Source organism: Spea bombifrons, chromosome 4 (genome assembly GCF_027358695.1).
Source record: "Spea bombifrons isolate aSpeBom1 chromosome 4, aSpeBom1.2.pri, whole genome shotgun sequence".
In the NCBI taxonomy this organism is placed as follows: domain Eukaryota; kingdom Metazoa; phylum Chordata; class Amphibia; order Anura; family Pelobatidae; genus Spea; species Spea bombifrons.
In genome coordinates, this window is record NC_071090.1 from 4,808,547 (window position 1) to 4,835,235 (window position 26,689).

Here is a 26,689-nt window from a genome sequence, read left to right on the forward strand (position 1 = left end):
TCTATATATATATATTCCCTTTGGCTGTCAGTACTTCACTTTTTTAGGAGAATAACCAGGAAATGAAGGCTTTCTTCAGTTTTGCCAAAATGCGTAAATTCTAGCTTGAGTACGACCGGTGGAAACTGACTTTTTCCGTTCTTCTTTCCGTTCGATCTCAGGGTAAGTTGTACAGCTGCTCGGACAGCTCCAAGAGCACGGAGACAGAGTGCAAGTAAGTTGAATGAGCGAAATACACGGTGATGACATACAAAGGGATCGTATGATGCTAAGAACGCTTCTAGATTCCTCATGAAGACTTTAATGTCCGCGAAAAAATAAGATTATGTAATTGATTAACTTGTTAGAATCCACTGGGTTACACGGCGTGTAAAAGCTTTTAGGGGGACTTTGAGGTCCACGGTCATCACGCTATGTGGCCTATTTTATCCCAGGGTCACCAAGCCTGCAACCATTAAATGAGTTGCAAGGGGTTAATATGTAGTTTTTAGTAACTAGAGGCCATTAGACAATAGGGGACCCCATCAGTGTTGGTATTAGAAGAAGAAGAAGAGTCCTGCGGGTAAACTTTCACCACGTTGCTACACTTCAGCACGGGCGACTGATCAGCTATGTTTGTTTAGAGAGCGTGATGATTCCTCTACGGGTTCCTGTGAAAAGTATTTCTCTCTGTGACTGTTCGTAGGGAAAGGAACTTTATTTCTTTTCAAGCCATCTTTTAATCTCTTTCTCGGACAGAGGGAAGTACATCAGCTATAAGGATGGCGACGTCTCCCAGCCCATGGTCCAAGACCGCAACTGGGAGAATAGCAAGTTCGACTTCGACAACGTCCTGACGGCGATGATGGCTCTCTTTACCGTCTCCACCTTCGAGGGGTGGCCAGAGTGAGTCCTTGGGCAGAGAGAAAGAGAAGTTTGTGGTTGACGTCGATGTCTTGGTCTAGAACGGTGGTTCTCAAACCTGGAACCAAACAGCTCCTAAAGAGGCTTCAAAGATGTCCCTCCTTGACAGTCCATCCATCAAAGTGACTGATCTTCTGACTGACTCCATTGTGTTCAGACAGGGTCTCATTCTAGGGGCCACTAGACAACTTGCTTGAGAAGCACGTGTCTAAGGGAGATGCACATACACCATTCCTGCTTCTACTTCCCCAAACGTAGAGATTTTAAGGCCTCGTTCTCCATTATTCCTTAAAAGAAACTACTGCTGGTAACCAAGTAAACCAGTGCTGTCCACCATGCGTGACAAATTCTCCAACATATGGGATAAAGGGTTGGGTATAGAACCTTCCTCTGAAGGTTTGATCACATAAAAACACGGGAACGTCTAAGAAGCTCCTGTAGCAACAGCCCTATCAGCTCCGGCTTTTGTGTCACGTGACAGTTTAGTATTCCCAGAAAAAATGGACGGAATGTTGCACGATTAAAGTATTGTTCTTTGGAATGATTCAAAATTATTAAGGATGAGGTTCCGAATGCTACTTTAAGTTCTGAAAGTATAAAGTAGGCAGTTGAGCACCTCCAACGTATTCGGGGTGGAATTATTTATGGTGTGGGTCACCTAAGATATTCCGTCTGAGTTATCTTGGGTGAATAAGACACTTTTGAGGTTGCATCGAAGAGAAACAGTTAATTTATGTGGTTTTCATTTGGCCGATTGTTATGTTCGGACTGTCTATGAAGGTTAACCCCTTAATGACAAAGCCCGTACATGAACGGGGCTCAAAATGCATTGTTTTCAATGGGTTTAGGGACCGCCCATTGTCCTTAAGGGGTTAATGAGATCATTTATTTCAGCGCTCGATATGTTTTGCCGTGAAATAACTGAATATCAATACCCCAGCTGATTCTCCAAATCCACAGCTGAACCATATTAAATCGCCACTGATTTTTATTTTTTTCGGACTTCTGTCCCTGTTCTAGGAGCTAGGAGAGCGCAGTCATCCCCGCCGATGTTAATTTGGTTGGTTTAAGCAATTATTTTGTTCAGCGGATGAAACGTCCGCTGATGACATCACCCAATCCCGCGTGATGCGCGTCAACGTGTCATTCGAGTGTTGGCCTACTGGCGCTAGACCTTATTTTTGTTGCGGGATCTCTGGCAGCATTTCTTCAACAAAAGAGTAAAAAATGATTAGAATAAAAAAAAGATTAGGGAAGAAGACCAGGTACCCAAAAGAAAAAGAACAGACTTCTTAAAAGAATAATAGATTCTGACATCATCTATTGCATCATCTTCTAAACTTCCTTCCGTTATTAACAATGTGTCGAAAAAAACGTTCTAAACGAAACGACAATATCTTGTGATTAGTAACATTCTGAAATGTTTCCATTATGAGTTAAAATGCTTTTGACGGATTCACCCCGGTTTCCCGTCTGCCAGATTTTACACGGCGTTGAGTCTGCCAGATGGTTTTTCTGCGCAGTTTGGAACATTTTTGGCTCGAGTCTACACCACCAATTAACGCGATGCGTCCTAAAAACATCTGTATGCCAACGGAATCAAAGCCGCGCGCGTCCGAATCGCTTTCAGTATATTGTTATTGGAGCGCAATAAGCGAAAAAGAGAAGCAAGGTGGATACTTTGATTAAATTAGCCACCGCTATGTGTATATATATATATATATATATGTATAAAAAAATATATAAATATATATATATATATAAATATATATATATATACATATAAATATACATATAAATATACATATAAATATATATATATATAAATATATATATATATATATATATATATATTTATATATATATATATATATTTGTATATATATATTTATTTATATATATTTATATATATATATATATATATGTATATTTATATGTATATATTTATTTATATATTTTTTATATATATATATTTTATATATATATATATATATAAAGCATAATGTATATATAAAGCATAATGTATATTTTTCATCATATTTTTGAATGATTGCTTTTAGAACCGAATGAATTCGATAGCTCTGTGTCTTTCTTCCCTAACGACCTCGGTTATGTCGCCCCTCGTCCAGGCTGCTGTACCGCGCCATCGACTCGCACACGGAGGACGTAGGTCCGGTGTTCAACCACCGAGTGGAGATTTCCATCTTTTTCATCATCTACATCATCATCATCGCCTTCTTCATGATGAACATCTTTGTCGGTTTCGTCATTGTCACCTTTCAGGAGCAGGGGGAGCAGGAGTACAAGAACTGCGAACTGGACAAGAACCAGGTAGACCCCCCAAGGCTAAATATTAGATAGCAATGAAGTACCGTTAGGGGTAGGAGAACCTGGCGCGGGCTTAATCACCGGGGCAAAATAATTAAAGGGCATCCTGCTTGAATAATAGAGACACAGACAGAACATGGGCGTCAAATGAAATGGCAACAACCTATCAGGCCCTGCTGTTGCGTCACATGACTGTTTAGCGTTCCTGGCAAACACGAGTGAGAAGCGTTGCTTGACCGTGTGACTTGTAAATGATTATGTCAGTGTTTTCCGGCATTTGTTATTCTGACTGCTTTTTCTCGCCGTCCCCGGCAGCGTCAGTGTGTGGAGTATGCGCTGAAGGCGCGTCCCCTGCGGAGGTACATACCCAAAAACCAGTACCAGTACAAAGTGTGGTACGTGGTGAACTCGACCTACTTCGAGTATCTCATGTTCGTCCTCATCCTCCTCAACACCATCTGCTTGGCCATGCAGGTAAGAAGCGTACATCGTACACCCTCGGCAATGTAAAGAACCGATGAGGCGATAAATGGTTGGTTTAAAGGGACAGTCGCGCCTCCGTTTAGCAAATTCTCAGATATTGAGGTGTGAAGGGTCACCGGCTGATTCTATACACATTATCGGGGCTTTTAGGGCCGTAGAACCCTGCGATACCCTCATACCCAGCAAACATTCCGAGCTCCTAGAAAAGAGGGGCGTCAGGAAAGGAAAATGGGGCATGGGGATTTGGGGACCAAAGGATGGACAGTTGGGTGGCATGCGCTAACCAAGAGGGAGCTCCTCAGCGGCATGATTCTCACTTGAGGCTGACTTAGAAATAAGATATGTTGAGTGGGTACTCCGATTTGATAAATGGTGGAGGAGACAGTGAGATGCGTTTCTTCTTCTTCTCGTTTTTTTTAGCACTACGGGCAGAGCTGTTCTTTCAAGGAAGCCATGAACATCCTCAATATGCTTTTCACCGGCCTCTTCACCGTGGAGATGATCCTGAAACTCATTGCCTTCAAACCAAAGGTAGGTACAGAGAGGCGCTGTGGGCATAACGTGACGGGAGAGGGGACACGGCGTCTCACTGCTACGCCAGCTGCTGCCGAAGGCACCGCGGGGGGCATCTGGCACCCAACCCAAAATCTCGGTTTGCTCGTCTGCCGCAGGACACACTTTGATCCCACCTGATTGAAAGGAAGCGATTAATACACATCGGAGAATACAACAAAAACAGGGTTTTACTGCCCTCTCTGGCATTTCAAGAGTTAAGGTCCCCTACTATTGTGTTGGAACTTTGTCTTGGAGCCCCTCTTTTTACTTATAGTCCCTAATACCTGTGCCCAATAATACCCCTTTACATTCTTGGGGTAACACCCCCCCCCCGACACACACACACTGAAAGAGTTAACTTTAAATTTGCTACCTCCGTCTATGGAGCCCCCTTTCTGCCCTGGCTCAGATACCCTGGCGATCATTACACGGATCCGCGACTCTCCGTTTAGTGAATAAAGCCTGAGGATCGTCCCAGTGAGACTTTTCTATAACGTGAATCGGCAATTTATTAACAAGTTAACTCTCCTCCTTCATAAATGGGGGAAAAAAGCCCATTATTGGGTCTGCACTTAACCCTATGTTGATGTGTTCTTGGGAATACAAATAAAAGATCCTTTGGTGGCCATTTTTTCCCACGGTATTCACGTCTCGCGCGTCCGGGGAGTCCGCGTAGAGTCCTCCGGAGTCTCCCACACGACGTCTGGGCTAAAATTACTACGGGGCTCTGCCTTTAACCCCGTCATGGCCGCATGGGAGCATGTGAAAGAATTCTGCCCGTGGCATGAGAGCTATAGATATTTCCCTTGGGAAATCTGGGATTCTCAGCGATGAAGGTGAACGACCCGACCCGAGTGCCGCCAGGACCCCGCTCACAAGGGTTTCGTTTATCTGCTCCCCAGCCTTAACCCTTTTACTGCCAGAAGGGGCAAAAACACTCTGCTATCATAATGCATGGCGGACACGTGTAGGCTGACAAGGTTGAGGTTAACCGTTTAGGCCACCGTGCCCTGCCGGGTCCACTTGCCGCAGCTGAAGTTTGATGCGGCCCCAGCCAGCCGAGGCAGCGGCAGTTTAGCAGCGGGAGTACTGAGAATCTCGGGGGGACCTTATTTAATGTTTGCTATTGGGGGCCACGTTGGGCAAGCTGTGGTTTGGTGATGATTAGAACAGGGGCGTCCAACCTGCGGCCCTCCAGCTGCTGCAGGACTGCATCTCCCATAATGCTAAGGGGCTGCCTGAGGAGGATGGGAGATGTAGTTCTGCAGCAGCTGGAGGGCCGCAGGTTGGACCCCCCTGGATTAGAAGAAGGGTACGGGGGGGTGGCTTTAATAATCCATCTGTTATTCAAGGATTTGCCTTCAAACCTCCCAATAAAGAGGAAGATGATGCACGATACTGATTAACCCACAAATCTCCGGAGCCACTGAGTAAAAACTAGGTGAAAGTAGTATTCCCCAACGTTTCTGAAGCATGCCACTTACTGCCACACTTTAAAGGACATCATTACATTGTGGCCAGCGAGCCGTCCTCCTTTAAACGAGGTGAATTCACTTGAGCGCCCTGACTTTGTGCTGAGTATAAAGGTATCAGCGCTCCCTCTAAGGTGAGCACCTTTTTTCTTAATGGGTTTCCATTGGACGGCTCATCTAAAATGTGATTCTAGTGCAAAGGGATGTTGTAACCATAGCAACCAGCGGAATGGTCCAATCAGCAGCTACCCTGGCAAAACTTTTTTTAGATTTTCTCTTTTTTAGACAACCCGCTTGGCATTTAACCTCTTAGCGCCAAGGATGGGTCGAGTTTGCAATTTTATCATCAAAAGGGTTAAATTGGAAGGTGTGGCCAGCCCATAATTGACGCAGGTCAGGATGCCCTTTAAGTTTGCCCCGCTAGTAACAGTAGTGGCACTTTGAGGGCAGTTTGGGGAAATACTGCTTCACATTCATACGGTGGTCTTCCATAGTAACAATGAGATTTGATTGGGGGACTCAGCTTAGTTGGTTGCTCTCTGCTGCCTCCCACTGGCAGGATGGGGTATGACAGGACACCACTGTGACATACATCAGTCCCAGGCTTGGAAGTCTGCCCCCTGGTGTTGGAGTCGTACGGCGGGGTTATGCGCATGTTGCAGAGTTTTTTGCAGGTGTCTCTTGGTTGTTTTTTTTTCGGCATCGTCCATCTGCGGCCCGGATCTCAGCTCTCCCTCCACCGCTCCGCTAACGGCTCTGCTCCTCTTTCCAGGCTGCCCGGCGCTGTAAAGACTGATTCCTGATGATTTTTCTTTCCCGTGTTTTTAGTTTTTTGCATCATGTCACCTAATACATTGACTCTAGGAATGCATATTATTTACATCATACTAACGCCACGTACTTTCTATATAATACACAGACATATTCTCAGGCCTCCTCCTAATACACAGACATCAGGACACCCACCCCTCTCCCTTCCTAATACACAGACATCAGGACACCTACCCCTCACCCCTCCTAATACACAGACATTAGGACACCTACCCCTCACCTCTCCTAATACACAGACATCAGGACACCTACCTCTCACCCCTCCTAATACACAGACATCAGAACACCTACCCCCCTAATACACAGACATCACAACACCTACCTCTCACCCTCCTAATACACAGACATCGGGACACCTACCCCTCACCCCTCCTAATACACAGACATCAGGACACCCACCCCTCTCCCCTCCTAATACACATACATCAGGACATCTAACACTCTCCTCCAAAGTCATGCATTAGTTAATAAACTCTGTATACATACGGGCACTTACCTCTTACCCCTTCTAATATCAAGACACCTATCTTTCACCCCTCCTAATGCACGTGCCTAACTATACAGACCTACTAACCCTCTCTACGCTAACTCTTGCCTGAGAGAGTGGACGTATATGTATCCACGTCTGTTCTTACCAGCAGTGAAGGGGTTAACGCCCAAAGCAGCCTTTGGCTAAGATCCCGGTAGGACCGGGAGCCTTTGACAGATGCCACGCGGCACAGAAGATGTGTGTCCTAATGTGTGACAGGACTGCCTGGGAACCACAGACCAGCAGGGGCCCCTAATGTGCTTCTGCCCCCCCATGTGCAGCCCGGGAATTCAATCATCTAAACAATCACACGCAGGGTACTCAGCGCCGCGGCTTCCTGTGCGCAAAAAACATCACTTTACTAAGTGACATTTCAGATAAATTCCGCGAGTTTCCTCCGAGACGAGCAGAACAGATCACACAACTCAAAACACGATGGGAAGAAGCCCTGCCTGATCTAAAGTATGTACTGTTAAAAGTCAATGTATGCTTTACATACTGTTATCCGCCTTTCTATATAAGCTGAAGGCAGATCGGCCCCATTCGGCCCCCTGTCTAGTCTGCCCATTTCACCTGCTGTAAAGACTGAAACCTTAATCAGTCGTTGGTCTCGTCTTAGATTCAGGAGCCGTATGTCTATCCCATGCATGTTTAAATCCCCTCGCTGTATTACCCTCTACCACTTCTGCTGGGTGGCTGCTCAACATTTTCTAAGTTACAGAGAATGTAATAATGTCCAAGAATCAGAACATGAACCAGAACAAAGGAAATAATCCGAAATAGTAAATATACAGAAATCAAAGACATTGGTGAACGTTGGTAATGTAGAGTTTATTGGGTGGATAAACATATTCATTAATTTTGGACCCATCTAGTTATGGACAGTCATCGCCATTGTGGGAACGTTTGGAATGCCATAACCCTCTACCTGTTTCGGCTAATGCGCCACTATGCCATAAATGACACTAAAATGACATTTACTAATGTTTGTTCCAAGTAAGGAGTCATTTATATGGATAACGCATTGAAAGGTATTGTCTGTGATGACGTTGAGAAGATACATAGATGATGTCCTTTGTTGGGTAAGGCCATGTAGACAGTGGAGACAACTGATGGGAGACTTCCACCCCTATGCACATTCCCTCTACTAAAAAACATTATGATGTTAGATAGACGGCGATGTCTGTCCACTTGAGGGCCACATCTGCACCTTGGATCTCTAGTAAGATGTCCACCCATGGGATGTTCTTCTCAGTAGAGGAACGGGTAACATTCATACTGGAGAGCAGGTGAAGAATAGAGCAAAACCAAATTACATTATTGTGTAAAGCAGCCAAAGGGACTCAAAATTAGACAAAAGGTCAAACATTTAAGAATTCATTCCAGAAAAGGAGGCGGTGGAGGGGGGGGTAAATAGCAAAAGAACGGGAGGTTCAACCTATGCTGCAGGGACGAGTATAAACGGAAAGCTTCTTCAGAGAAGGGAAAGGAATTGAGAGAATAGAACAGATCTGATAACAGACAAATCTGATCACAAACTTCTGAGCTACAACTCTAGCCCCGATCCAATTGGATATCGTATCTAGAATGTTACAATGTTCTGATCCGATACACTATCCGGGTTGTTATTATGTTCTAGTGTGATACAGAATCTAGATCATGACTATGTTCTAATCTGACACAGTATCCAGATTGTTACTACATTCTAATTGGATTCAGTATCTAGATCATTACTAGGTTCTAATCGGATATATTATATAGATCATTACTATGTTCTACTCTGATAAAGGATGCAGATTATTACTAAATTCTAATGTGATACAGTATCTATATAATCACTATGTTCTAATATGACACAGTATCCAGATTGTTAAAATCTAACCTGATTTAGTATCTATATCATTACTATGTTCTAATCGGATATATTTTAGATTTAATGTGGATACGTATTTAAAATAAATGTCAGTTTGCCCAAATAATACAAAATTTCCTGACAGGGTATTACATGGACCATCTCCTGCTTTTATTCATCCCCAAGTCTGTATCACCTAATTAACACTTTCATCTGAAAGCTTTAACCACCGACGATTTCATAATCATTGCAGACCCTGATATATTTGCCTTTTACATAGAATATTCTGGCAGACCGGCCCCATTCGGCCCCCATCATGCCTGTTTTTGCTGCTGTAAAAACTCAGACCTCAATCGGTCTTGGTCTTGTCTTAGATTCAGGAGCCGTATCCCTGTCCCATACATGTTTAAATTCCCTCACTGTAATAGCCTCTACCATTTCTGCTGGGGGGCTGTTCCACTTATCTATCTCCCTATCTCTTAGCTATTTAAAGAAAAACACAAAAAAAAGTGGTCTTATCATTATCACCATAGCAACCAATGAAACGGTCCGTTCAGAAGGCGCACCCCATTGCTCGTTATGGTTATAGAAACATAGAACTTAATGGCAGAAAGATTTGATGGAGATTTGATGACACAATTAGCAGGAATATTCTTTTGGTTTATATGTTTATTTCTCACGAGTTAGAATTTTGCACAAGAATTGCTCCAGTTTTGTGATAATAAATAAATATGACTTGGCCTGTCAATAAATAAATAAATAATAAATACATGTAAAAAAAAATATAAAAAATAATAATATAAATAATAATAATTAATATATATATATACAGGACGTCCCTTGCCAACGCGCTTCACGTCACCTTGATCTACACAACAGTCACAGGCAAGAAAATCGAAAGGTTTGGTGTCGACGCTTAACCCCTTCACTGCTGGCTCAATCTTTTTTTTTTTTTTTTTTTTTCCGTGTATCTTAAGCCTGTTAACACTGTGAAGCCGGGGCTGCAGATGCTGGGATGGCAGCAGCTTGCTGCGGGTGGGTGGGAAAGCGGTGGGATGGTCGCTCGGCCCTTCCTGTGTCAGAGGGGCCTGCAACAACTTAGATTGTGAGCTCCTCTGGCAAGGGCGGCGGTCGAGCGCTGCTACTGTATTTGACGTCTTAAGTCTGTCTAACAATCCTTTTTAATTCCCACCCTGCCTTGCCTCCCGACTCCCCCATGTAGGGTTATTTTATTGACCCTTGGAATGTCTTTGACTTTCTCATCGTAATTGGCAGCGTAGTTGACGTCATTCTCAGCGAGACCAATGTAAGTATATCGGGGCAGGATTGCACCTATCTCCTCTCTCCCCCCCACCCCATCCCTGCACACCCCTTCTCTCCTCTCCCCTTCTCCATGCTGGTTTGGGTGCTTCTCTCTGCCCTGTTCCTTGGTTATGTCTTTACTGATCTTGCAGACTCCTTTTTCCTCCCCAGTGAGAATGGAACGAGAGAAGGGAACAGTCCCAATTGTACCCCATGCCAGCCAGAGGAAGGGGACAGAAGGGGCTTTTCCTTGTCTCATCTATCCTCACCCTACAGCATTTGTTACATTTTTGGAGTGTCATTGTGCAGTTTAACAGGGTAAACCCAGCCGCCGAACACAAGAGGAGCCATATCAATATATATTTATAACGCCTCGTAACCTTTTCCTAATTTTTCGATTTTTTTTTGGTTTTACTCTTAATTTTTCTTTCCATTTTTCCCTCGTTCATGCTTTTTATTTTTTCCTTTCCTTTGATTTTCTCTTTCTCTCTTTCTTTCTCTCTTTCTTCCTCCCTCCAATCCTCCCGGGCTCCCATGTAGCACTATTTCTGTGATGCATGGAACACATTTGATGCACTGATTGTAGTGGGTAGCATTGTTGATATAGCCATCACAGAGCTAAACGTAAGTAACCATCGTCTGTCCGTGACTGTGGCTGCACAACCTTCCCCTCCTCGTTTTGTCTTTCCTCCTCCTCTTCGTTTACTCTTTTTTATGTTTTTTGAATTTATTTATTTTTTAAAAACTCTATTTTTTTTATTTATTTTTTTCCGGAAAGAGTTAGGATTTTGATTCTTGCGTATACTCCTCCTGGCATGAAATTAACTGTATAGCAGGACTGGCTGATCACAGAAAAAAAGTCTTTAAAAAAATAAAAAAAAATTAATATTTTTCTCTTTGAAAATTTTTTTTTTTAAATTTTTCTCTTTTAAATTTCTTTTTTTTATATTTTTGTCTTTTTTTTAAAAAAAAATATATATATACGTAGCAATAGTCAATAATAATAAATATTGCCATTCTCAGATTATATTTATTAATTGGTTACGCTTTATAAGGTGGTTTTTAAGATATTTTGTTAAAAAAAAATATATATATTTATAAGCTTTGGACTCTGTGGGCACTCATCAGACCTCCGGTTTCTGAACCAATTATAAAACATGTTGTTAAATGAGTATAGCCAATGAGAAAGGGGGATGATGAGCTGCATGCTGGGATCAGCTGAAATATTTTATTAAACAGCGCAATATTAAAAATACCATTTTTTGAGTCTTTAGAAAATTTGTAAGCCTTTCTTTTTTTAAATTTAAGGTCAAAATTTGCACAGATGTTTCTGTAAGATTAGGATAAAAAAAAGGAAGTTTTATTAGCCACCGATGCTCACTTCCTGCTGTCTCGTCTCTGTAGACGTCGGTCACCGACCATACAAGAGCCGACCTTGTCCCCCTCACTTAAAATCTAAGGCTTTCCTCCCAGTGTCCATTTTGCTAAACTGTTCACGCTTACCCCGTGTGTGGCATGTTTGTAAAATTTAGCTTATTTTTTGTGCTTTTTTTTAAAACTGTGTGGTAGATGCCTTACAAACAACCTCTTTTTTAAAGGGTATCAACATTATTTTTAACGGCAGACCCTGTACCGTTAAAAAAAAATAAGAACCCTGGAATTTCAGTTTCACCTTGATAAATATGATGTCAGGTATCTTGTGTTACATTTACCTCACTGACTGTAGCAGCTTCTTCTTCTTCGGTCCAACCCTGACCAGTGATAATCTTTAAGCATGGCTATTCCATTTAAGTAAATGCCTTTTGGTGAATTATGGAAGTAAGATGAGCTATAGCAGGGTTTAGTGAATAGAGCCCAGATCGATATGTTGACAGGACCCTAATATGACTTTTCAGGACAGTATCCAGCCCCCTTTCTGGCTGCCACGGTGTCACGTTCTGTGATCTCAGCCCGTTCGGCTTCCGCCAGCTCCTGCTATACAGTTCGGGCCCTGCTCCCCGTAACCTGGCATGATATAATCATCTGTTTCTCTACAGGCTTTCTCGTTCTCTTTTCTCTCCGTTTAAAACAATCACCGCCTATCCCCTCTGCCCGTAAAAGTGATGTTCCCGGGGCTTTCTGACCCATTAATCCTTTACGTACCAGAGAGGTGTCTCGAGCCCAATACGTTTGCCCTTCATTTCTAATTTGTAGCTCACACCTCTGTCCCATAAAGCGTTAAGTATATCTAGAGAGTTCTGATTTGTTTTTTTTGTTTTGTCATTTTTGTGTTATAAAATAATGTAAGAAACATCAAAGAATGTGTAGAAAGAATAAAGAAATAGGAAAATGAATGAAGATCGTATAAGAGGAGCAGGGAGTGATAAAGCGTTACCACGGGCTGTGTTATAGCAAGATCTTGATCAATAGTTTTTAACTTTAATTTGATTTAATTTAATAACTTTAATTTGATTTAATTTAATTTATTTAATTCCCCGCGTTGTAGACGGGTTTTAGATTGGCCACGCCCTCTGTTGCTAAAATGTGACATCACGGATCCTTTTATGGATAATCTCAAACTTAAGGGGCTATGAGGTCACGTATGTCATTAATAGTGGGCGGGGTCTTCCACCTCCCCAGGCAGCATACCCACAAATCTGTGATGGGACTTTACATTGAGAGGAGATCTGGACTTGAGTTCTCCTCGGAAACCTTCTCTACTAAAAGGAAAGCTGCCAGATTTACAGAACCTCGCTTCAAAATGGCTTTCACTACAAGGACAGCATCCTCAGTAGCCCCCCCCGAAATTCTCTAACATACCACCCCTGCCCTTGCCCATGCCTTGGATAGGGCTAACATTTCTGTGGCTGCCCACGGATATTCTCGAAGCACATAAAAAGATGGTTAATAAAAAGATTTAATAATTAAATATCTAAAAGTAAGCTATGTATGGGATTCTTAGTGTTAAAAATAATGTAAAACAAGAGGTTATGGCAGGTCAATAACAGGATATATCGATGACTTGAGAGTGCTTTCCATAAAAGGATCTGTGATGTCACTTTTTATTAACAGAGGGCGTGGCCAATCGAAAATAAACAATTCTATTAGCCTGCTTAGATTATGTCCCATAAATGCCCCATGAAAATAGAGACCAGTAACATAGACGTCCATCACTGGGGTAATTACCCCATTAACTAATTAACCCTAGAATAAAGGGAATTGAACATGGCAGTTCTACCTTCTCCATGAATTGTCTTTTTTTTTTTTACTCTAGCATAGGTACTACTCAATTCCAAAAATAATATCTTAAATCTAAGCAAATTTTACCCTGTTGCCATATCAACAGAAAAAAAAAATCTATGTGCTTTTTCGGTGATGAATAAAAATGTCCTCCTAATCAGCGACTTTAAAAGCCAGACATCACCTGTCAAAAATGTATAATAATCGTTAGAACATTAAAAACTGCAATTATGTGGGCAGTTCTCTAAAGCCTCCCGTTTTTTAAATCTATTTTAATAGAATATTTCCTTATTATTAATATTAGCTGTTGAGTTCCTAATTATGAGTCGCGAAGAACGCCTTCTAACCCCTTCCCATCTTCTGATTTCCGCGCGGATGATAAAAAAACAATTATTTAACGGATACAATAGGTCACTTAGGAGAAGAAAAGCCAATTACACGAGAAAATTACTTTAAATGTGATATTAAACCAAAAAAATGGGCTTGATTCAATGACCAGTCTAAAAATGAATTGGTCTTCGTGATTCTACTACAATTAAATTGACGATGTAGTCCTTTAAATGCCAACGAGCGGATACGTAGCGTAGACGAGGCCACTTTACATCATATCTGATGACCCCAATAATATCTTTCCACTTTCCACCCCTTTACTTAACGTCCCTTACACGGGTGATACATAATATTAACTGTAAAATAATATAATAATAGTATATAATAATATTATATTATCAAATATATTCATTTAACACCTCGCATTACTAGCTCTACTACCATATGAGCTGCAATGAGCTTCTGCGGTGGCAATAATAATATGCAATAGCATAGGTTAGGAATTTTTTCTTTGATTTTTTTTCAGCAGTTAGCATTCGTTCTAAGATTTTTTTTTTTATTTTGGGAGTGTAATTGCTTAGCTGTGAGTATGACTTTTTGGGGGAAAAAAGTTTATTTTTTAGATAGGTCGTTGAATCAAGCCCCATATATCCACCTTTTCCTGTTTTATTGATTCATTTAAAGTTCTCGGGTTAATGAATCACATTGAGACGTGGTTGGGATTACCACGATTAATGAATTCCCTCGATTCAGTTTCTGAATTACTGGGTATGTATGTGTTAGATGTTTGCATTAACCTGTTGAATGCCAGGGTGTTAAAAAAACGTAACATCTAAAAAATATTTACTCCCTATGGTCCCAAATTAATTAAATTCATATAGAAAAAGATTAGCTGAAATAAGATTTTCTATGATCTTAAGCTCTTCTCGGCTGCCAAAAGATTTAAGTCTTTATTGTATCAGAGCCATAGCCCCCCTCATCGCTAGAAGGGATTAACCCCCTCTTTTCTTTATACTAACTATATCTTACACCCCCTACACTGTCTCTTATACCTTTGCCTTGTGTTCTTCGCTGTGGTGGCTCCCGTGTGTAAAAAGGATAGGCGACCCATTAATGGTGGATAGAACAACGTTACATTGTTACAAAGTATTTAAGGTTAAAGAAACTTTACACATTTGTATTTTATTCTCTCCAAATTAATTAAATAACGATATTCCCCCAAATAATTGTATATCCAGGGGTGTATTAAACCACCTATATCTGCCACTACCACTTGTGTTGGGAGGCTCTTCCACTTATCTACTACCCTCTTGGTAAAGTAAACCTTCCTTCCATTCCATCTAAGTATTCTAATGCCCCAGTGTTGGTGCAATAGTTAGTAGAGCTTTAACTCTTTGTGCTAACCTTGACATTTTGCCGTGGTTGGCAACCTTATGATGTCTGGTTAGTTTGTAGCCAGTAGGTTTATCTAGATTAAAAAGGACCAACTTTGTCAGCTTTCTCCGGGTCGGCCACACGTAGCCTCCTAACTTTAGTTAGTTTATTTAACCAGTCACCGGTTACCAAGGCTAGTAACTTCACCCGGCGAGCCGAACGAGGACCATATCCCATAACCGTCCATATCCCATAACGGTGGAAGGTAGCACTTTCTGTTAGAGACCCCCGTGACTGACGTTCCCGTAGCCATTTGCGTCATGTCCATCATGATATTTACATCACCCGGCCACTTGTGACATCATGAAGCATGCAACGTTTCCTAAAACGCTTCCTGTGGTGATGTCAGCAGACGGGATACTTTTTCATTGAGGGGTCTTTGTTCCTGTGGGAATTAACAAGGAAGGGTCTGAAATTCTGATTAATGTCATTATTATTTTTTTTTACTCTTAATCCTCCAGGAACAATTTTTTTTACTTTTTGCCAGTTAAAAACCTTTTCCTTTTCGGTGAGCTGGCTACCGCTAAGTAACCCTGTCATCTAGTAACTTGACATAGTCCGGTTGCCCCTAACTAAACGTAACGTCAACCCATAGATGTCCCTCCTCCCTCCCCCCCGCGGAGATGGTATCTCCTCTCCCTATTAAGTGAATAAGACCCCCTTTTACTTTTGTCACATTCTAAAGGAACGAATGATCAGAATTGAGCAAAAACAGGACAGGGTAGGAGGAGAATGCTACAAATCTAACACTCCTGTTCTGTAGGCCCCAGGTTTCAGGGTTGTATGACGTATTCTGTACCGCTAACATTTAGCTTGTGTACTTTGCTTTTGCCCCCCCGCCGCCCCCCCTCTGCTCCGAACTTTGAATGTATTTTCCCACCCTGTGGATCCAGCCAAGAATTACATGTTATCTCTGTCTACCTTTCTTTAAAGCCAGGTGAACATGCCCAATGCTCCTCCTCCATGGTAAGAATAATACTCCACTCCAGAACACGTATCACCTTCCTACCTCTGAAACACTGTATCACTCGTGTGTCCCCTTCTCAGGGGGGGGCTCTTCGAACCTTGCCCAACCTCTCGCTATCTCTCTGCATGCCCTGTGGCTTCTATGTGGTGTTTGGTCTGGTGTCTACTGAGCTGTGGATCTGTCGTTTTTATGTTTGTACCACTTTTTTTCGTACTTGTAAAGCTTCTCCTGGATTCTGTTATCTCCTTCGCTGCTAGAAAGGAACGGTCCGGCCGTTTTTTTTTAAACCTTTCTGGCAGATTAACCCGGAGACAACGGAACGGTTAAGGTTCTTGCTGAGAACGATGCATTAAATTCGTAATTATAGGATCGGCAATATTTGTTAATGTTTGGCTATAGGACAACATTCAAGGTTTATGGTAGGTGGTTCTCCCAACTGTCCCTCACAACCCATTGTGAACATCTCCTCACTGGAACATATTTCATTATGGAGCTTCAGAGATGGCCGTTAGGTAGACCTTTACATTATATTTGCTGGGTTTGCCCTCAGAAAAGCCCATGCTCACAATATATATGCGTGTAGATCTTCTGAAGTTGGTCTCCACAACCAACTGATTAGAGGTCCACCTCGTAGGTGTGCAGGCGAATGAATGAACCCCATAATGTATCAGAATGTACACAATGTATCAGAAGATCCTGAGGAGATACAGTTGGGTTCTCAGGTTCCGAAGACATTGTGGCTTTTAGTGCAAGGATAGTCCACGAAGAACTCTCCGAATCTAGTGGCTTGATGAGTTGCTATGGTTAGTCTTAGATCAGAGCGTTTACCCCTCCAAAAAAATATAATTTGTGGATGTAGCCTAAAAAACCCCCAGAATTCTCGGATTTTTGTTGGCTGGTTTTCAAGTCAAGCTCACTTAGAATTCACAACCATTCAACAGTTGCTTTAATTTGATTGTGCAGCTGCCACCGTAAAGAACCACAGACGCCGAGCGGGGTTTTTTTTTTTTCTGTTTTTATTTTTTTATTATTATTATTTTTACGAACTGTACTGCTGGTAGGGCTCCGAATAAAAGGAGGGCAGCCCTGCGCACCTTCTCAGCAAGAAGTAACAGTGTTCCGTTCTCTCGCCAGTTTGATGCTTTTCTTCCAGCAGGTGTGTGTGTGTTTTGGGAGAAAAAAACAAAAAAAAAATGTAAATTTTCTTTAGGGGCAATTATTAGCGTTAGCGCAAGCTGAATATCAGTGGGGCGAGCCAAAGGTTCCATAGTTTGAAGGGAAAATGACATATAAAAATAAAATAAGAAACCTTAACCTGAATTGTCAGACAGCGATGCACAAGGTGAGACCTGGATATTCTTTGAGATGTTTTCCCCGCATCTACAAGGACGACAGATAACGGCCATACCTGCTAAACACTGTGGTAAAGAAGTCAGCGCCAGGCACTAATATGAAATTGGTTCTTGGCAACCCAACCCTAGGAACCAAGACTCATGGTTAACTCTAGTTTGGCATCTCCACTCAAATGGTCCACATTGGAGATGTCATTGAGACTCGGGGTCTTGCTCTGTAGGACGGGTCTAATCTCTGTATTACGGCCCCCCATTCAGTCAGATGCACATTATTTTGATGCAATTAACTATAGAGAGGCAATTACTCAATGAAAGCCCCATTTATTAGAAGAAGTCTAGGGTCCTCGGGTTAGCTCCCGTTATGAGGATGTCCTTGTAGTGGACAGTATCTGGGTTCTGCAGGAAAGGTAAGATATATATATATATCGTATATATAAGTGCAGAAGTCATCTTCTTGAGCTCCATAGATGGGTCTCCCATACCTCTTTTCCTGCCCCGTGTGCTCTGTAACCTACCCCACTCTACTCTGGATTCCAGAATGTGGAGGAGAACTCCCGAATCTCCATCACCTTCTTCAGGCTCTTCCGAGTCATGCGCCTGGTGAAGCTTCTCAGCCGCGGAGAAGGGATACGCACCCTGCTCTGGACTTTTATCAAATCCTTCCAGGTAACAGAATATACTACATCGGGGGGAAAAGTATTCACCTGTTGTCTAACGCCCCACCGGTGGCATTGCTTGCTGTGGATACATTTATAGAGGCAGAATTTGCCCCCCACATTCCCCACTTAGTCAACCTGCTAACTCTCTGGCACCGAAAGGGTAAAGACGACACAGAACATTGAAATGTTTTCGCTGTATTCGACAAATAGGAAGCGAGTATCAGCCGTATATAAAGACTTTACAATATAGTTCCCCGAGGGGAAGGGGTTGTATTAAATGTTTAATTAGTTTCCTTGGCCCGATGCCCCTCCTTGGGTAAAATACCCCCCCCGGACACCCCAAGGGCTGCTGACGTCAGAGTGATGTCAATGTGATGTTGCTCTCTGGTTAAATGATGTCCCTGTCATATGACATAATCTGTATGCGGAGAGTCAGCGCCCCCTGCCTGACAGACCGAAAACTGCAGCTAAATGACTGTAAGCTCCATGGGTTTTGGGTGTAAATATTTCAATGATCAAAATAGAATATTAGAGGATGGAGATGAATTATTGATCTTCATTATCTTTGGGTTCTTGACCCATTCTTCGGTAACACAGTTCTTCCGCCCCTGACCGTAGACTTGTCCTGTTCCCCGCAGGCTCTCCCGTACGTGGCTTTGCTTATTGTCATGCTCTTCTTCATCTACGCGGTGATTGGCATGCAGGTAAGCGGGACGGCTGCACTACATATTTGGTCTTTTGTTGCTTTGAGGAACTTTGAGGAACCCCTTCCAAGTTCTCGCTGTTTTCGATACCCCAGACTTTAAGCTTCTGCTCCCCGGTTGGGCTGGAGTCTGCGGCCAATGGATCCCATTGGTGACCCGGCCAGGCTCCTTACATATATTATACATTATATCAGTGCCGGCAACCAAGCAATATATAGGCATGGGCCCCCCCAAGCACCTTGGGCCTAGAGGCTCAAAAAGAGGTAGATAAGACCTCAGCAAGCACTCACTCAACAACCACTAACTCAACTCCTTCTTCCATACCTTTTCGACCAGTCCCGTCTTTCACCAGGTTCCAGTTGAGTTGGTTGTAGATCTGGTTGTAGGTTGGTCGCCATTCTGCCCAGTTTATGGAATATATCGCAATCTATGGAGCTCAGAACTCAACTCCACTAAGCTTTTGGTCAGTAGACAAGTTGGGTGATGAGATGAGTGGTCTTTAGTGAATATGAGGGGGGCTTCTTGTAAGCCATCTCGGATGAGTTAGCATTTGTTACCAAACTCAACTGCCAACTCAATTCAACTTGACCTTTAGTGACTAGAACCTTGAGAGCCCGTGAAGAGGCATTTAAGATGGATCTGCCCCAATTAGCTATTGATTTCTTCAGTTTTTATTGGAAGGACATAGTGAACCCCCCTACCTCCTCTGTCTGGGTCCTGGGGCATGGTCCAAACTCCACCAACAGGGCACCATCGACCCCCGTGTTTTGTAGCCGCAGACTCCTAGCAATCCATTTTTTTGCTGGAAAAGGCCGACTTACTTTTTTTTTTGCAGGTTTTCGGAAAAATTGCTTTAAATGACACCACAGCAATCAACAGAAACAACAACTTTCAGACGTTCCCTCAGGCTGTTCTGCTTCTTTTCAGGTGAGTCCCCGGGGGACGATGGTAATGCGGGGGTCCTAAATGAGCCGACCCTTTTACAGCCCATAACATAGGGTTCTAATAATGATCCTTGTGAAGCTTGTTGGGAGGGAAATATATTCTTAATAAATCCACCTGTGTTCAAGCAGCTGTGATAAAGCAGTGACAAAAGCACCAGATCTGCCCTGTTCATTCAGATTTTGGGGTGAAAATGAGAGAAACAAGGGCAATCCCAGAGATTTTGTAAAAGTGGGCTACATCAGTTAATAGGGCGATCCAGTTTAGTGTTGCCCACCCATGTTAGGTGCAGAAGTGCATCGATGGGGCATGAACCTGCACTCACTTAACCATTTGCTGTCCAAAGTACAGAGGGTGACGGGCGTTGCTCAGGAGTTTATTGGGCGGGGGGGGGACCTGTTTCTCACCAAATGTAAAGCATTTGGTCAAAAGACCAGGTGTTAGAGTTAGATTGTAAGCTCCCAGGAGCAGGGCCCACTTCTCCTTCTGTAACCGGTATAACCTGCGCTATGGAATCTGCAGGCGCTATAGAGATAAATGGAATAGAGGGCGGCGGTAAAAATTCCTGAATTTACCATTTTATCTCTTAAATCAATCCCCCCCCCCCCCAGGTGTGCCACGGGGGAGGCCTGGCAGGAGATCATGCTGGCCTGTCTCCCCAACAAAAGGTGTGACCCCGCATCAGAGACGCACCACTCCAGCGAGGGGGAATACTCCTGCGGCAGCAGTTTCGCCGTCTTCTACTTTATCAGCTTCTATATGCTCTGCGCCTTCTTGGTGAGTATGGATCCCGCGGGCAGCTGTCTAATCTATCGCGCATCGTGTTGATCCTGTGACAGTTTAAAAGTTAAATCTTACTTTACTGAGAGAGTAGTGGATGCATGGAAAAGCCTCCCAGTGGAATAGGTAGATGTTAATACAGTGAGGGTATTAAACATGCATGGGATAGACATACGGCTCCTGAATCTAAGACGAGACCAACGACTGATTAAGGTTTGAGTCTTTACAGCAGGAGAAACGGGCGACTAGACGGGGGCCGGATGGGGGCCGATCTGCCGGCAAATCTTCCTTACCTATCATTCTGTCCTGATCTTGTGTGAAGTGATCTCAAAATGCCCGTTCCACCAATCAGGATGCAGCCCCCCCCCACCCCCCAAAATGGATAATTATTTCTAAGTATTAAGTATTTCTGCCATTTTTATTATTTCCGCATTTTGTGAGGATGTTAAGAATAAAACGTCGGCCGTTTCTCTCCGCAGATCATTAATCTGTTTGTCGCGGTCATTATGGATAATTTTGACTATCTGACGCGGGATTGGTCCATATTGGGCCCTCATCATCTGGATGAATTCAAACGGATTTGGGCAGAGTATGATCCAGAGGCAAAGTAAGAACCCCCAAATTCATCCGCACTGTAACGCAGGACACGGGGGATCCAACATTCCATTAACTTAACATTAACATTAAGTCGGTGTGTTGAGCCAGACCACAAGGGCCCATGTTGCCTTCAGCAAAGGCATAGAGCTGATTGCTCTCATGTATCATGATATTTTGTTTATTATATATATGTCCTCTGTATGTACGCGGTTTGAATAATGTATGTTATTGTCAGGCGTGTACTGATCCCCCCCCCCCTTACTCTCTCCAGAGGCCGGATCAAACATCTCGACGTGGTGACCCTGCTGAGGCGGATTCAGCCCCCGCTGGGTTTTGGGAAGCTGTGTCCGCATCGCGTGGCTTGTAAGGTAGAGAAATGTCACGCTGGGCTACGCACAGGGGGTGTAATGTAGGGGTTGCTGCATGGATCCTCAGGTCTAGGGGCAGGCTGGCCCAGGGGGGGATGGGGGCAATTGCCAGACCAAAAGTCTTCACAAAGGGTCAGCGCGACCTGGAGAGACAGGAACGCAGCAGGGTCACACAACGCATTATGTGTAAGCCTGTGTATGAGTGTTAGCGTTAGTATGAGTGTGTGTACATATGCGTGAAAGTGCTGATGTTGGGGGGGCATGGAGAAGAAGAAGCCATTTGGCTTTAACTGCCCCCCAAGGCACAAGATGCCAGCCCTCCCCTGGTATTAGGGGGTCCCATGGATTCTTAGTTCTCAAGGGAGGCAGCTGTATACAATAATAACCCCCAGCGCTGTATACAGTAATATAACCCCCCAGCGCTGTATACATTAATATAACCCCCCAGTGCTGTATACAGTAATATAACCCCCAGCGCTGTATACAGTAATATAACCCCCCAGCGCTGTATACAGTAATATAACCCCCAGTGCTGTATACAGTAATATAACCCCCCAGCGCTGTATACAGTAATATAACCCCCAGCTCTGTATACAGTAATATAACCCCCCAGCGCTGTATACAGTAATATAACCCCCAGAGCTGTATACAGTAATATAACCCCCAGCGCTGTATACAGCAATATAACCCCCAGCGCTGTATACAGTAATATAACCCCCAGCGCTGTATACAGTAATATAACCCCCAGCGCTGTATACAGTAATATAACCCCCAGCACTGTATACAGTAATATAACCCCCAGCGCTGTATACAGTAATATAACCCCCAGCGCTGTATACAGTAATAACCCCCTTTATGGCAATGCTAATGAAGTCCATTCTTCCAAAGACTTTCATTAGTCAGAGTGTCTAGCTGTGTGATTGAGACTGAGCCATTCTATTGTTTAAAATGTTTCTAGTTGTTATGAAGGTATGCATATGTTTTATACAAACAGCACAATATTTTTCTTGAAATGTCATTTTTAATTGGATTCTAGTTATTTAAAAAACATTGTGTGCTGCCGTTTTAATAATGCCTTTCGACACTTTGCTATTAAGTGAGTTTGACTCCCCCATTACACAGCGTGGCCTCCTGGTATACGCTGTATATCCTCCGTCCTCATATCTCTCCGTTTATTCCACGCAGCGCCTCGTCGCCATGAACATGCCGCTGAACAGCGACGGGACGGTCATGTTTAACGCCACGCTCTTTGCACTGGTCAGGACCTCCCTGTGCATCAAAACGGACGGTAATTCCCAATCCATTCCCACCGCTGCCCGCTCTGTGCCGGACCCCAAACACCGAAATCATTAAGAGGCAAACGTGGCAAATCCGTCTCCCGGGGCGGTCATTCCATGGTTTGCTACTGAAGCTTTATAACAAGCAAAGACTTTCTTAACGTTCCCCAAAGTATATATTTTAAGATATCTCAGCCTCGTCCCAAATCCCTTCTTCTTAACACTGGAAGGAATAGCTTCTCTTTCCATTTCTTGGCTCTCTTCATAAACCCTGCTGTGCTGATACATTGTATCCAGTTCCATTACTACCCAAACTGTCACCCCTCTTGATGATGTCTCAACCCGATCCGCCGTGCGGAAGCAGAGATACCCTCAAAACATGGCTTCTTATCGAGACTCAAAAGCTACCGTTGACCGGAAGCCTCCAAATTTCCGGGTTTCCACAGTTTTGTCCTTTAACCGCATGTCCGTTTCTCTCTCTCTCGCTGTCTTGTTTCTCCTGTGGGTTCTCTGGGGTCTTTGGCCACCTGTTTGCCGTCTCCTGCTCTTTTCCCTCCTGCGTATCTCGTCCACCTCACGTTCTGTCCGTGGGTAAATGTATCTGAAGTGGTATATGTGTGTCCCTCTCTCTGCAGGTAATTTGGAGCAGGCCAACGAGGAGCTGAGGGCCATCATTAAGAAGATCTGGAAGAGGACAAGTATGAAGTTGTTGGACCAGGTGGTGCCGCCTGCCGGGGGTGAGTTGGGACCTCTCGGTGGTGATGTCTATCAGGCAGACTGTGGTTAAGCTGTAGTTTTAACATTGTGGGTCACCGGTGGTCCTTGCGAATACGCCTTTTGGTATTGCTCTTTCCCTAAAGCATTCACGCTTGTGCCTTCAACGGTCGTAGACTGATCTTCTCTTCTTGTAGCTTAGATATGGCTCCCGTCCTATTTCTTGTAAGTTTTATGAATCATTTGGCACCCTTGGGCAGTTTGGCCAATACCAGAAGTATCTAAAAACAGTATAAAATTGGTATAAGTGGTTTCTGTCTTCTAACTCTGCTCCGGCGTTCCTGTGATCTTACGTTAATTGTCCGTCCTGTCTTCTCTGCAGATGACGAGGTCACCGTGGGGAAGTTTTATGCCACTTTTCTGATCCAGGAGTATTTCAGGAAATTCAAGAAGCGAAAAGAACAGGGTCTTGTGGTGAAACCGTCCCAACGCAATGCCCTCTCTCTGCAGGTACCGAATACTGCCCCCTTCACACCCCAAGCTTAGCCGAGGCTTAGAAGAGAGATCTACTAAGGTTGGATACATTAGAATATTCGCCCCCACTCACCCGAGACATTAACAATGCATTTGATACCCTTTGTTGTCTCAAAAACTTAATTTATACTTAAAATGACAATGGAATTGGGATTTTGCAAGCCAAGTCTGAACTTGGTGTAGGAATGGGTCTGATGGGGTAAATGAGGCAGAAGGTCAAAACTTATGGATGGACAATATTTTGGTTGGGGTAGAGGAGGTAGGATGGTGGTACTTGAGTTGCAGCACAGAAGATAAAGTTAAATTGTTAAACCTTCCCCATGAGATGCTTCCTATGCCAGATATTCACCCACTTTGGTTCCCCTCAGGCCGGGCTACGTACTCTGCATGATATAGGGCCAGAGATACGCAGAGCCATCTCCGGGGATCTGACAGCCGAAGAGGAGCTGGACAAAGCTATGAAGGAAGCGGTTTCTGCTGCGTCCGAGGATGACATCTTTAGGGTGCGTTCTATAACTCATAACACGTAGAAGAAGTCTTCTAATCGGGCGCATGATCTGGGGGGCTTATAAATTGACATCAACAGCCATCCAGTCAAAAACCTTTTGCTCTGTCTTATCATCTTGTAACAGACAGAGTGCGATGCCGGTCTATGTTCCCTGTAGTCCAGGTTTTGGGTGGTTGTACGGCAACACGGTTGGGTAATCCCTTAAATCTGGACCGTGCGTGTCTTTTCGAGATACATTCCTATGTGTATATACCAACATATATGATCTGTAGGAATCCATGTTGTTAATACGGAGGCTGTGATACAGTTACTCATCCGGTACTGAATGTCAGGGGTCACTCACTGGGGTCCTAAAACTCTTTGATTTAGTGAGTAAACCCCCAAGTGTGGTTCATAGTCTGAAAAGCTTTTATCCCCACCGTCACACAGATCACTCATTTGGTCTGATTAATATATATATATAATATACCCCACACTTTATCACTATATCGGACCACCTGCCTGTCTTTGTTGTGTATCGCATTGTATCTCTGGGATGATCCCTCGTATGTATTTATCCCTTGGTCTAGATATCATGCCACCTGTTTGATCTGTACTTTAGTACCGTAACGCGTTGTTATCTCCCTGACATACACCCAGCCTATTTTGTATCTCTGATTTTCAGAGGGCCGGGGGGCTGTTTGGAAACCATGTCAGCTATTACCAGAGTGAGGTTCGGAGTGCATTCCCTCAGACCTTCACCACCCAGCGGCCTCTGCACATCAACAAAACATCGGGTGTGCCGGGGGACTTGGACTCCCCTTCCCACGAGAAGTTGGTGGACTCGACCTTCACCCCCAGTAGCTACTCTTCCTCGGGCTCCAACGCCAACATTAATAACGCTAACAACACAGCTCTGGTACGTCTTCCCAGCCTGCCCAGTTACCAGAGCACAGTCAGCACTGTGGAGGGGCAGAGTCGCCCGGTGCGGGCTCATGGATCCTGGAAACTTGGCTCCAAGAGGTGAGATATCTCCAGGCTGGTATGCTAGCGTTCTGTAAACATGATAACCTATCTAATAAGAATCATGGACATACAACTAAGGGACTATCTTCCCTCGCTCCACATGATCGGCTGTTTCTGTTTCTCTCTCTCTGCCACCGTAGGACGTGTTATTGCGAGGTTTGGGGACGGTAGGTGTCTCTCGCCTGGATAAATCAGTACCATACGCTGGTTAGGGCCCATGGCAGCAAATCATATCCACAAAAAAAAGAAATAAAATAATTGCCATTTCTTTGTCATTGCATATTTCCACTCAGGAAATCCCACGGTGTTAGATTAACACCAAGACCGACGCCATCTTTGATTTATATTCAACCAGCATGGGTTAATATAAACCTCCTACGATGGAGAAGTTCCATACTCTTAAAGAATACAGCGATTGGTTAAAGATATTTAGGAAATCCGTCCATTGGTATTCTTTAGAATTGTTCAAACCATCTTTTCACTCCATAAAAGCCTCTCACATACCCCGGAATCCACCGTTCTTAGTGGGTGGGACGTTGGTACCGTGACGTAGGTCTCTCCACGGCGGCGGTACCAGCTAATTCACCAAGGGAAGGAAGTATGGAGAACGGAAAGTGCTTCTCGGTTCTACCAACCTTTTTTTTTCCCATTTCTTCCTCAGTTCCGTGTCCAGGGATAGCCGTCTGCCCATCATATGCCGAGAGGAGCCATCGCAAGATGAGACGTACGATGCCAGCGAGGATGTGGAATACTGTAGTGAGCCCAGTCTGCTCTGCTCAGACATGTGAGAAATTTTTAAAAAAAAAAACAATAAAATCAATAGAAAAAAATACATGAATCAATCTTTGGTTCAAAATTATTGGGATCGATGGCTAGTGTATCATTTTGCCTGATATACTGTAACTCCATGGATACTTACACTTACTATAAGTAAATTCTATGACATAACGATGGACAGCGGTGATCTCCAGCATTAAGGAATCCCCCCCCATGATGCTTGTTCAGTGGTTGAGGGTCTGTTACCCCATGAGCCTGAGGGATCTG

General features: G+C 43.6%; 1 protein-coding gene across 3 annotated transcripts in view; it reads left to right on the plus strand.

Annotated features, from left to right (window-relative positions):
- The window catches only part of CACNA1C (calcium voltage-gated channel subunit alpha1 C), a 155,528-nt gene that overhangs the window by 126,498 nt on the left and 2,341 nt on the right, over positions 1 to 26,689 (plus strand). The window contains exons 25-45 of one of the 3 annotated variants that reach the window (XM_053461816.1): positions 162 to 214; positions 739 to 885; positions 3,033 to 3,234; positions 3,547 to 3,705; positions 4,135 to 4,245; positions 10,176 to 10,259; positions 10,796 to 10,879; positions 16,172 to 16,204; positions 18,095 to 18,223; positions 18,855 to 18,920; positions 19,756 to 19,847; positions 20,474 to 20,639; positions 21,122 to 21,249; positions 21,511 to 21,607; positions 22,793 to 22,895; positions 23,520 to 23,621; positions 23,981 to 24,108; positions 24,501 to 24,635; positions 25,305 to 25,642; positions 25,786 to 25,812; positions 26,307 to 26,429. In XM_053461816.1, coding sequence (XP_053317791.1) covers positions 162 to 214; positions 739 to 885; positions 3,033 to 3,234; positions 3,547 to 3,705; positions 4,135 to 4,245; positions 10,176 to 10,259; positions 10,796 to 10,879; positions 16,172 to 16,204; positions 18,095 to 18,223; positions 18,855 to 18,920; positions 19,756 to 19,847; positions 20,474 to 20,639; positions 21,122 to 21,249; positions 21,511 to 21,607; positions 22,793 to 22,895; positions 23,520 to 23,621; positions 23,981 to 24,108; positions 24,501 to 24,635; positions 25,305 to 25,642; positions 25,786 to 25,812; positions 26,307 to 26,429 — 2,507 coding nt within the window. The remainder of the gene's footprint in view (positions 1 to 161; positions 215 to 738; positions 886 to 3,032; positions 3,235 to 3,546; positions 3,706 to 4,134; positions 4,246 to 10,175; positions 10,260 to 10,795; positions 10,880 to 16,171; positions 16,205 to 18,094; positions 18,224 to 18,854; positions 18,921 to 19,755; positions 19,848 to 20,473; positions 20,640 to 21,121; positions 21,250 to 21,510; positions 21,608 to 22,792; positions 22,896 to 23,519; positions 23,622 to 23,980; positions 24,109 to 24,500; positions 24,636 to 25,304; positions 25,643 to 25,785; positions 25,813 to 26,306; positions 26,430 to 26,689) is intronic. The other 2 variants (XM_053461817.1, XM_053461815.1) reach the window with 2 other exon arrangements.